Consider the following 12596-nt stretch of genomic DNA (forward strand, 5'->3'; position numbering starts at 1 on the left):
ACCGGTGACATGACCGGTGACCGAACCGGTGATCAATGACCGGACCGGACCGGTGACATGACCGGTGACCGGACCGGCCGGTCAGACGTCGATCAATGGTCCGTGATCAACGTCCCCGGTGACGTACCGGTCATATCATGACCAGTGTTGTCACCGGATAATGACCGTATGGCGGATGCCAAATGGTCCGGCATTGGTCGATGTCTTTGACCAATGCCATCGGGCAAAGACCGGCTGACGGGTGTCGCCATATGGTCTGATGTTGACCGACTGTCTAAGAGACTTAGCATAGTACGGTCGCGATCGTGCCCGATACCCGGTGACTGATACTGCAACTATCATCCATGATCTGCGAAGTCACCGGGTATTTATCCACTCTTGTTTCTGCGACCATCATGTAGTCGAATATATGAAAAACAAGAGCAAAGCATATTCAACCATAAACTGGTCACAGACCAGATTATCATACGGCACCTAAAATCATTATTTGACCATAATGAAAATTATAATAATACTGCCGTAGATCATAAATTAAACAAAAGTTTAATTCAAAACAGATGAAAAATAAAATGACGATCAATTAGATTGTCATACGGAACGTTAAAATCATTATTGCACACAATGGCAAATGATAAACAATCTGTCAATAGAACAACACGCTTTGCACGATCTCGTAACACATTAGAAGAACATGCTTTGCACGTTCTAGCAATGTATTAGAAGAGCACTTTTTGCACGTGGTCGTTCGCGCCTGAAAACACCCAGCATGGTAGAAATAAACCATTGTTCGATAAAAACAAGCATGGCTTACCTTTTACAAATGAAACAAAATCCATTAAATCCACAAAAATTAATCCGAATGAGAAATAAAAAGATAAATAACACAATTTATCTATTCAAAACCCCAATCAACCAAGTGAAAAACAATATTTTAATTCAGAGCCGTAAAAGACACATATACACCTGGTTGATCCGGAAAGAATATTGAAGGGTTGGTTACCGATTTTTGGCTAGGTTGCATTGCACTATGTTTAACCTGGCCTGTATTACGGTATTGAGGTGGCGGATTCCCAGTTAAAATTCCGGATGAGTTATTTCCCCTTGGAAAGTATAAGCATACGATAACAGGTCAGTATTTATGACATTAAAACCTCACCTGAGCAATCAGGTGAGCTAAAAAGTGTGTTTCAGCGATCTGAGCCATTTTCCAACTTGTCCGAGAAATCAATAAAACCAATGTATGACAAAGTTTCACGATGATTAGGCAAAAAATGTGACTTCTAAAGTGTTTGATCACAAGGTTTCTCTCTAGTCACATAAGGAAAACTGCCCCACTCCCCTGGCGGCCATGATTTTTTACCAATCGGGACCATTTGCGAACTCAGCTATATATAAATCAAATCTTTTCACCAAGTTTCATGATGATTGGGCAAATAATGTGAGTTCTAGAGTGTTCACAAGCTTTTTTACTATATAAATATAAGAAAACTGCCCCCCCCCCCCCCGGCAGCCATCTTATTCAACTGACCGGAACCATTTTCGAACTCAACTCATGTATCTATGAAAAAAACGTTCTGACCAAATTTCATGAAAATTGGGCAAAAAATGTGACTTCTAGAGTGTTCACATGTTTTCACTATATACATATAGAGAAAAATGCCCCGCCCACTGGCGGCCATGTTTTTTCACCGATCTGGACCATTTTCGAACTCGTCCGAGATATAAAAAAAAACAATGTTTTGACCAAGTTTCATGATGATTGGGCAAAAATTGTGACTTCTAGAGTGTTTACAAGGTTTCTCTATAGCCAAATAAGGAAAACTGCCCCGCCAACTGGCGGCCATGTTTTTCAACGAACCGGAACCACTTTTGAACTCGACCAACATATCATTAAGGCAAACATTTTGACACAGTTACATGAAGATTGGGCATGAAATGTGACTTCTACAGTGTTTAAAAGGTTTTTCTTTTTTTTGACCTTGTGACCTAGTTTTTTGACCCAGCATGACCCAGTTTCGAATTCGAACGAGATATCATTGGGACAAATCTTCTGACCAAGTTTCATGAAGATCGGACAATAAATAAGGCCTCTAGAGTGTTTACGAACAAATGTGGACGGACGACGGACGGATGGACGACGGACAAAGACCGGTCACAAAAGCTCACCTGAGCAATCAGGTGAGCTAAAAATGGAATAATCAATATAGTTTTTTTTATTGAGCTTTGTCGCTCTAAAGTTTTGGGGCAAAGTCGGTCGAACAAATGATAATGTGGTATGGCCTTATAAAGATGAAAAGTATCTTATTTAAAATTCAAGATTTTTTCCTAAAACAATTTTTAGTGTTTTTAAATACTAGTAGCAAATATATAAACATGCTCATATGATTTTCAAGTGGTCTTTTTCTTGCTTTTATGTAAAAGTAAGCTTTATACAGGTGGTTTTGAGATATGTTTCTTTTTCTTTTTTTGAAAGTTTCATATACTAGTAGGTGGTTTTGTTATCTGTTCTTGATTACAAAAATTTATAATTGGTAAATTTATATAAGTCGTTTTTTCAAGCGTTCTTGCTTTGAGAAAAGTACATGTTTAATATACCGGTAGGTGGTATTGTAATGTTTTTATGATATAAACAAGTTTTATATTTTTTTCCGCTTAAAAGAAACACTTCAATAAATCAGCCCTGGCTTGATGCAGTAGACCTTAAGCAGACTGGCCGTGCTTGCAGCACTTACCTGAGGTACTGTTTGACTGCACTAGTGATGGTCTTCGTCTCATACTGGATGGGGTCATTAATGTCAAGCTTGTCCGCCTTCTTCTTGTCGAGCCCGAGGGCGAGCAGCTTGGTGACCTTGGAGTTGACCCCAACCACCCGGTACAGGCCCTGGTCATCCAGGCCTCTTCCCTCTATTGCACTGATACATCTCTTGATGAACAAGAAGCCGATCTCATCCAGGGAGGCTGGGAAATAGTTCACAACTCAGTTTATACGAGCCTAATTTCTGAGAACACTGGCCTTCGTGCGTGCATGTTAAGAGTCGTCCCAGATTATCGTTTGCAGTCTGCACAGGCTTATCAGGGACATCACTTTTGGCTTTTATGAATTTTTTTTTTTAAAGGAAGTATCTTCTAAAAGTAATTAAAGTTTAGGCGGAAAGTGTTGTCCCTGATTAGCCTGTGTGGACTTCACATGCTAATCTGAGATGACACTTTACACAAAAGCATTAAGCCTATTTTCCTGGAACAGACTCTTATACCAGATATGTAAAAGTGTGATCGCAACTGTAGCGATCAAGTAAAGTGTGATCGCAAGTGTAGCGATCAAGTAAAGTGTGATGGCAAGTGGAGCGACCATTGATATTAAGAGGTCAAGCGACTGGTAGAGCTAGGTCTAGCCCAATCGAGTAAATGGTTTTTCCTGGCCCGTTAGCTTGATGATCTAGAGCATTTTTATTTGGGTAGGCGGTGATGCTACTATAGCGTCGTTACTTCACATCGGTAATTCAACGTGTGCTCTTCCACCCCCGGTAAGCATAATTTTCTTGCAGCCAACTTCTACAAGTGTATCATCCAATCTTTTTCGGGGCTCGTGGTTACCAACGGCTGTTTCTAGTTAACGCTGCGGCCATAATATCCCACTCTCTTACTTGCATAATATATTATATAGATCTGTTAGTGAATACTTAATACATGAACATTCGATTTCATTTGTGTGATGTTTATTGGGAGGCAAAATATATTGTAATCATGTCATTAAAACTAGTGAACTGAACAAAGGTGTTGTTTAATCGATATCATTGCAGTCATAAAATAAATGATTTTTCTTAAGAAAACTCAAGGGTCATATAGACTTAAATTTTTTGGTAATAAGAATAATATCCAAGTACTATGTGTAATGCTAATGATTGAGTGAGAAGTAGAACGCAGCATGCACTTACAGTCCTCCAGCTGGCTGTTGGGCTTGTTATACACCTGCAATGTAACAGAGTCACAGTGACTACACAATATTAATGGTCTAATACCTATAGACCATGCAATAAGGAAAATGGTATTTTTGTATTTAGTAACAATATGAGATAAATTTAACAAGCATTGTTTGCAAACAATTTATGCCCATTTCTTTCAAGGCAAGTCTTCAATAGTTCAGAATTTTTTTATGTTGACTGCCTCTGTGACTATGGTCTTTGATCTCTTGATCTCAAAAGTGATAGGGGTATTTCTTTCCTGAGGAGTAACCAGCCATGCCAATATGGATGATCTTGGGTCATATCAAAGTGTTCCCTCCATATGTTGTTAGTATGTATGCTAGTATGCCAAACAAAATCTGAACTATACTATACAAATATTTAGTCATAAAAAATAATATTCACAATTTATTGCTATAAAATCACAATTGCTTGACTTGATAATTTAAATGAAAAACTATTGATCTGCATTAAAGTGTTGTATCACTTATTCCCCCCCCCCCCCCTCCCTTCTCCTTTCAAGAATGGAGAGCATTTTAGCCTAACTCTGGCAAAGCATGGCTTAATGCATATGCCTAAGGTTTTGTCCCAGATTAGCCTGTGCAGTCTACAAAGGCTTATCAGTGATGACACTTTCTGCATGTGTGGCATTTTTCATTGAAAAGAAGTCCCTTCTTAGTGAAAATCCAGTTACCTGGAATGTGTCGTCCCTGACTTTCCTGTGCCAACTGCACAGGTGGGACAAAACTTTACACACATGCATTACACCTCGTTTCCCCAGAGTTAGGCCGAGCTGCTCAATAGTTACCGGTTCCTTGCCGTCCATGACATCCATCCAGGACTTCCTGTCTTCCTCTGACAGCGCCTGAAAAGTGAGCACCCCCGTCCTGAAAACATAGAGAGTGGCTCACATCATGGCATGCTCATAAATTACAGCAACAACTACATGGGGATAATTTCAGTGGTCACAGACAATATACGGTCCAACCTGTATACAGCAGCCTTTCAAGGGACGTGGTCAAAAAGGCTGCTGTAGTCAGTTGATCAATTTTAAGATAGTTGGTCAGCTGAAAGCATCATTTTCATTTTTAGAAACTAACACAAAAAGCTCTGACAACTTTCTTTATGGTTTTCTATGCTAGAGAAGGCCCATTCTGTACATGACATACTTCTCTGCAACAGTGAGGTCCATACAGAAGCGGCGGTCTATAGAGTCTGAAGCGCGTCGTACACAGCTCTGCAGTATGACATTCTCTCCAGTTGCCACCTAGAAGACACACAAAGCATACTTAGGTACTAATGTTTAAGCACAAGGAATAAAAACTCAATATACTTAGGTTATCATGTTTACCCACAAGGAGTAAACACAGTATACTTAGGTTCATGCGTTTACCACAAGGAATAAACACAAAGCATACTAAGGTCCTTATGTTTAACCACGAGGAGTTAACACGCAGTATACTTGGTTTTTTGCATTAACCCGCAAGGAATAAACACTCAGTACACTTATGTTCTCATGTTTAACCCCAAGGAATAAACACTCAGTATACTTAGGTTTTCACATTTACCCGCAAGGAATAAACACTCAGTACACTCAGGTTCTCATGTTTACCCGCAATGAATAAACACTCAGTATACTTAGGTTCTCATGTTCACACGCAAGGAATAAACACTCAGTATACTTAAGTTCTCTTTTTTACCAGCAAGGCATAAACACTCGGTATACTTAGGTTCTCATGTTTACCCACAAAAAATAAACACTCAGTATACATAAGTTCTCATGTTTACCCGCAAGGAATAAACACTCAGTATACTTTGGTTCTCATGTTTACCCGCAGGGAATAAACACTCAGTATACTTAGGTTCTTACTATTACCCACATGGAATAAACACTCAGAATACTTAGGTTCTTACTTTTACCCACAAGGAATAAACACTCAGTTTACTTTGGTTCCTATGTTTACCCACTTGGAATCAACACTCAGTATACTTAGGTTCTTACTTTTACCCACATGGAATAAACACTCAGTATACTTAGGTTCTCATGTTTACCCACAGGGAATTACCATTCAGTATACTTAGGTTCTCATCTTCACTGTTATGATGGCTTTGCTAGATCAAGTGTGAAAAAGGAGGGTGCTGTGCTCTGCTCATCCTAACCCTCTGGACATGTGAATGCAGCGTGAAATAGTTTTGAAATGTAATATACTTAAAAATTATTTGATTGTAAATGGCATACTCTTGCTTAAAAACCTTAATTACATGTGTCCGAGAAATACCTTGGATATAGCAAATTATTTTATAAGTCACCAGTCTGTTTGGACGTTCTACCCTACCCCTTAGCAGTACCTTGTACCTTTAGTATCCAACATATTTCCCAAAGTCAAAGAAGGCAAGTGTTCCCTACCATTTTTGCTGTAGATTGATTGTATGGCAGCATGTAGAAATTCTTGTCATCCTTGCAATAGCAGCAGTAGTACTTGGTCCATACATTGGCTATCGTCTCTAGAACACAGGGCACATTGGCATGTGTAGAATGGTATACACATAAAACATTGTTATTACAAATGGACAGTCATCTACATGCATAGTCTTAAAGAACAAAGATACCCAATAATAATTTCAGTCTGATGATTAAAGAACATAATTAATTTAAAACAAGAAAAGAAAGCGTTTGTACTTTAATGATGAATCTTGTATTAATAATAAGCAATGTGAATGAACCTATGTGACTTTTAACCAACGTTTAAGTAATTCACTTCTTTAAAAACATGCACCTATTAATCAATCTCTGTCATCAGGAGTTTGAAAAACAACAAATGTATCCAAAATATGCCATTGTACTGAGCTATCATACTTTTCTCCAAGAGATATAAGTATCCCTGTCTGGTCCACTTCATCTTGCCTCTTAAAGTACCGGTCTGATCCAAAGTTCTCTGAAACAAACACAGGGGACTGAAAAAAGCCATCAACAGGCTGACCAATAACAGCATCAGGCCTTGCTAACCCACTACCCTCTCCCAACCCAACTCCCGCACTGTGCATGCAGTGTACTGGGTGGTCACACTGCAGAAGCTTTACTATCATACGATGCAACCTCATAGCATATGATCACACATGGATATTATGCTTCTGGAAATATTGTAAGGTGTGAACCTTATTTTAAATGTCTGACTTTGTAAGGCAGAAAATAATGGGTTTGGCAATATTTCAACAAGGATTATCACAAAGAGGCACAGAGTACTTTTCCCAAACAATTACTGATTAATGTAAAGTGTCATGCAAAGATTATTATGCTACAATTAAAATAATTATCATAGAATGATGAATCTGAGGTATATTACTGTACATCTTTACACAGACATCAGTGGCTGATTGAATTTTGTTTAACAAAATATAGCTGACATTTTAAGAACACAAACCATATTACTATGGATATCAATGAGACTTCTGTTGTATAACCCAGGAATGCTTTGTCACAGACAAACAGCAATCACCTACTGGGTAAATGATGTCAGAGCAAGAACCAGATCTTCCTTAGTTTCATTTTCCTAGCTGAAGTACTTTACTGTCATGGCATGATACAGATTTGACTTCTCTGTTATTTGTAATCATAGCAACCACAATTTTGGTATGACAAAAAAAATGAAGTAACGCTCATATTTACCATAAAGCCCTCTATCTTTTAACAAAGTTCTAGTAACCTTAACCACTTTTGGAATTGTCGCAAGATGCTTATTTTAGATTTCATTTTTTTCCGTAACCATAGTTACACATTTTTTTGTCTGAAATACAAACTAAAATAGCATTCATATTCACAACATGGCTATCTGTTCATATACGGAGTTATATCAACCTAGCTTATGTACATTTTGTTTATTAAAGGATCCATATTTTTCTGACGGACAATACTAAAAAACATGGATTTTCCCCATAAGGTCCTACATCCACGTACAAAGTTTCATCAAATTAACTAAACTACTTTTTGTGTTATTGCAGGATCCAGACTTTTTTAACAAGCAGACGTCAAGACACATGGCGGCACAGCCATAACCAGGGTAAAGTGAGCTTTGATTACAGTGGTAGGAGACTTATAAAATTGAAAACAATAAATACTTTTCAAGAAAAAGCCAACATTGTATCAAACAAGTAATGTGTTGATATAATATTAAGAAAAGAAAGAATGCTGAAACACAATATCAACTTGTGTGGTGTCTTAATAAACAAATCAATAAACAGAATTTCTAAAGGCAAATAATATTATAACAGTGTTATATAAAATGTCTACATTCTAGCAACTCCAAGCATTATCACATTAAAAAATAAAATAGTTTCTTAAACAAAATAAGTAATTATCTGTTTTAAATGTGAAATTCAAATTGTCGATCATTGTACATTTTACTGACTAATAACTCAAAGATATATTTTTTACAGAAACACATTTCCTCATACACCATTAGTATTTAACTAGTAAGAACAATACATTTTCAAACATAAGAGCAATTCAATTTTGACAATCAACAATAATACTAAGGACAAATCATAAACAGCAGGGACACAAAATGGCACAGCCAGTGTGTAGCGATGGTTCAACAGTAAAAACAGTATTGCAACCAGTATAGGCAAAGCAACCAGCTTTAACAACAACACACGTGTCTTACCGGCATGGATATGAAGTTGAGAGAGACAGGCTGCATGAAAAACAATCATCAACATCATATGAATATTGTAATAACTGGAAGAAACATTTTTTTTATTGGACACTACCCACAATATTTTTTGGTAACTCTGCATTATTTTATTGAACACAGAAAAACAATATTTGTCGAAGAAGTCTTCCATAACATTAGGATAAATCAGAATATTTTTCTCATAATAAATAGGAGACATTCCTTAATAACCATTCAGTCTCCAGAAATAAGCAGAATGGCCGAAAGTCATAATAGAATTAAGAATGTGCACACGTTACCAAGTGATCCAAACTTAACAAAAGATTGCAAATCAAAGTGGTCCCCTACCGGTGAAACTCCACCATTATCAGATTTTTTATTTTTTATTTTTTGCCATAGCAACCAGAATTCTTGATGAAGGAACAAAATTAAATGATGTGCATAATGTCCATATTGCCATCTGTCCATGTTTCAAGTATCATGAAAAAATATAAAGAGCTTTTAAAGTTATCGCAGGATCCAGAAAAGTGTGACAGACTGAGTGAAAGACTGACAGACAGAGCGCAAACCATAAGTCCCCTCCGGTTTCACAGGTAGGTGACAACAACCATCAGATGCAATACACAACACAGGGACTTATGGTAACATGTATGTACTAGTATTTCAGACAGACACGACACAATAATTAATGGTATATGCTACAATACACCAATGTGCAAATAAATGGTTTCTTCAAATATGTTTCATTCATAAAACCATAATAAAAATATTAAAGGAACTCAAATATACATAGTAATGATAAGCAAATTAACCTGGCACATGCTTTTTGCCACAAAGTGTTGTTTATAAATACATGCAATAGCAAAATCCTGCTTCTGAAAAAATGCAAGTATTCATTTAGAATGGCAATACGTTTGTGTTTTGAGAGTTTAAAGATACTGTGAAATAATTAGAATTTTCTATTTTTCTGACAAGCATATTTTTTAGATTATCATTTTTAAAGCCTTGTTTTTAAAGCAAAGTTTTCCAATTGTTAAAAGAAAGTTGTTCACGTCTAGTTAATTGAACAAGAGGGTCAAGATGGCCCTAGTTCGCTCACCTGAGAGGAGTCGGTTTATTCAATCTTTACCTAACGTCAAACTTGACCTAGATATTGTCCAGACAAACATCCTGGTAAAGTTTCATCATTATTGAACCAAACCTCTGGCGTATGGAGTGTTTTTGTTTTTGTAAGATTTGACCTGGTGACCAATAATTAAAGTTGACCCCCCTTACCAAACATCAAACTTTGCTTACAAAAATAAATATTTTGGCCAAGATTCATAAAATCTGAAACAACCTCTAGAGTGTTTACAAGGATTTTGCATAATATAGTGAAAATTTGGACAATCTAAGGGCAGTAATTATGGCATTAATTATGTGATTTTGCTCATTATCAAACTTGACTGAGATCTTTCAGCAACTTTCATAAAGAATGCTTGAGAAGTGTGAATGCTAGAGCGTTTACAAACCAAATGTGGACGGACGGACGGCGGACAAAGACCAATCCTAAAACCTCACCTGAGCAATCAGGTGAGCTAAAAAGTGTGTTTCACCGATCTGAGCCATTTTCCAACTTGTCCGAGAAATCAATAAAACCAATGCATTGACTAAGTTTCATGATGATTAGGCCAAAAATGTGACTTCAATAGTGTTCGATCACAAGGTTTCTCTCTAGTCACATACGGAAAACTGCCCAACCCCCCCTGGCGGCCATGTTTTTGGACCGATCGGGACCATTTGCAAACCCATCTGAGATATATATAAAACCAATCTTTTCAGCAAGTTTCATGATGATTGGGCAAAAAATGTGACTTCTAGAGTGTTCACAAGCTTTTTTTACAATATAAATATAAGAAAACTGCACCCACCCCCCCGGCGGCCGTGTTATTCAACTGACCTGAACCCTTTTTTCAACTCAACTCTTAACAAGGGAACAAATGTTCTGACCAAATTACATGAAAATTGGGCCAAAAATGTGACTTCTAGAGTGTTCACATGTTTTCACTTTATACATAAAGAGAAAAATGCCCCGCCCACTGGCGGCAGTGTTTTTTCACCGATCTGGACCATTTTAAAACTCATCCGAGATATCAATAAAACCAATGTTTTGACCAACTTTCATGATGATTGGGCAAAAATTGTGACTTCTAGTGTGTTTACAAAGTTTCACTATACCCAAATAAGGAAAACTGCCCCGCCCACTGGCGGCCATTTTTTTCAACGGACCAGAATCACTTTTGAACTCGACCAACATATCATTAAGACAAATATTTTGACAAAGTAACATGAAGATTGGGCATGAAATGTGACTTCTGCAGTGTTTACAAGGTTTTTCTTTTTTTTGACCTAGTGACCTAGTTTTTGACCCAGCATGACCCAGTTTCGAACTCAATCGATATATCATTGGGACAAATGTTCTGACTAAGTTTCATGAAGATCGCACAAAAAATGTGGCCTCTATAGAGTGTTTTAAAGGTATCTCTATATCCAAATAAGGAAAACTGCCCCGCCCACTGGCGGCCATGTTTTTCAACGGACCAAAACCACTTTTGAACTCCAACAACATATCATTAAGACAAACATTTTGACAGTTTCATGAAGATTGAGCATGAAATGTGACTTCTACAGTGTTTACAAGGTTTTTCTTTATTTTTTACCTAGTGACCTAGTTTTTTACCCAGTTTCGAACTCGACCGAGATATCATTGGGACAACATTCTGACCAAGTTTCATGAAGATTGGAAAAGAAATGTGCCCTCTAGAGTGTTTACAAACAAATGTTAACGTACGTACAACGGACGGACGACGGACAAAGACCGGTCACAAAAGCTCACCAGAGCAATCAGGTGAGCTCAAAAAATTATAAAAATTATTTCAGATCGCAAATTTTCGTTTAAGTGATATTTACAAGGAAAAAGAAATATTGAACATTAACCATGGTCTAAAATATTCATTGTATGCATCGTTTGACGTTTTAAAAAGCTAAAAATAAAAACGACCTGCAAACGCGAAACGATTGAATTATTTGTAGAGTTCTGTTGATATCGTTATATTTTGTAACACTACGAAGATTGCTTGTAAAGAGAATAAAATACACCACTTTGTATATGAGTGTTAACAAGATTTTACTATAGCCATATAAGGAAAAATGCCCTGCCCCTTGGCAGCCATGTTTTTCAAGCAAACATAACCATTTTCGAACTCATCCAAGATATCCTTGAGACCAATCTTCTGACCATATTTCATGAAGATTGGACAATAAATGAGGCCTCTAGAGTGTTAACAAGGCAATGTTGACGCCGCACAACGCACAGCACACGACGCACGACAGGCAAAAGGAGATCACAAAAGCTCACCATGATCACATTATGCATAGGTGAGCTAAAAACACTATTAAAACTGAAAGTGGTTTCTCTGATAAGAATGTGCAGACTGCCCCGGCTAATGCGGATCTACAATTTCATTAAACACATGCATAAAGCCTGGATTTCCCAGACCACAACTCGTATTATAATTGCAGCATGACCAGACATTTCTTACAGGCTTATGATAAATTGCAATGTTCAACTAAAAATCATGTAAAAATACAAAACTGACTTTTTAGTCAGTACAATGATAAACATGCCAACCATCTTCCACAGAGCTGCATGCTATTGCTTTGGGTGCAAGTGCCAATGGGTTTTACCTTCTCTGTGGTCTGGTTGATAAGATCTGGCCATGCATAGTTCTGGTTTAAACTGCTCACAAGCTAGCGGAGTGAGAAACAACATCACTGTTATCAAAAGCAATCAATCGCAGAAATCACATGGCAATGGATTGTTAACACACGTGAACAGGTATGGTGAATGACAAAGCTTCAAAATCAGCCAAAAAATAAAGCCGCAAGATAATGCATTAAGAATTTAGCGTTTCAAACTTCAAGA

General features: G+C 37.3%; 1 protein-coding gene across 1 annotated transcript in view; it reads right to left on the reverse strand.

Annotated features, from left to right (window-relative positions):
* The window catches only part of LOC127879102 (rho GTPase-activating protein 26-like), a 177132-nt gene that overhangs the window by 123171 nt on the left and 41365 nt on the right, over nucleotides 1-12596 (reverse strand). Inside the window, 8 exon segments of the mRNA XM_052425743.1 lie at nucleotides 2733-2958; nucleotides 3936-3969; nucleotides 4771-4849; nucleotides 5132-5229; nucleotides 6370-6467; nucleotides 6820-6898; nucleotides 8624-8653; nucleotides 12359-12421. Coding sequence (XP_052281703.1) covers nucleotides 2733-2958; nucleotides 3936-3969; nucleotides 4771-4849; nucleotides 5132-5229; nucleotides 6370-6467; nucleotides 6820-6898; nucleotides 8624-8653; nucleotides 12359-12421 — 707 coding nt within the window.

The sequence above is a fragment of the Dreissena polymorpha genome, chromosome 4 (genome assembly GCF_020536995.1).
Source record: "Dreissena polymorpha isolate Duluth1 chromosome 4, UMN_Dpol_1.0, whole genome shotgun sequence".
In the NCBI taxonomy this organism is placed as follows: Eukaryota; Metazoa; Mollusca; class Bivalvia; order Myida; family Dreissenidae; genus Dreissena; species Dreissena polymorpha.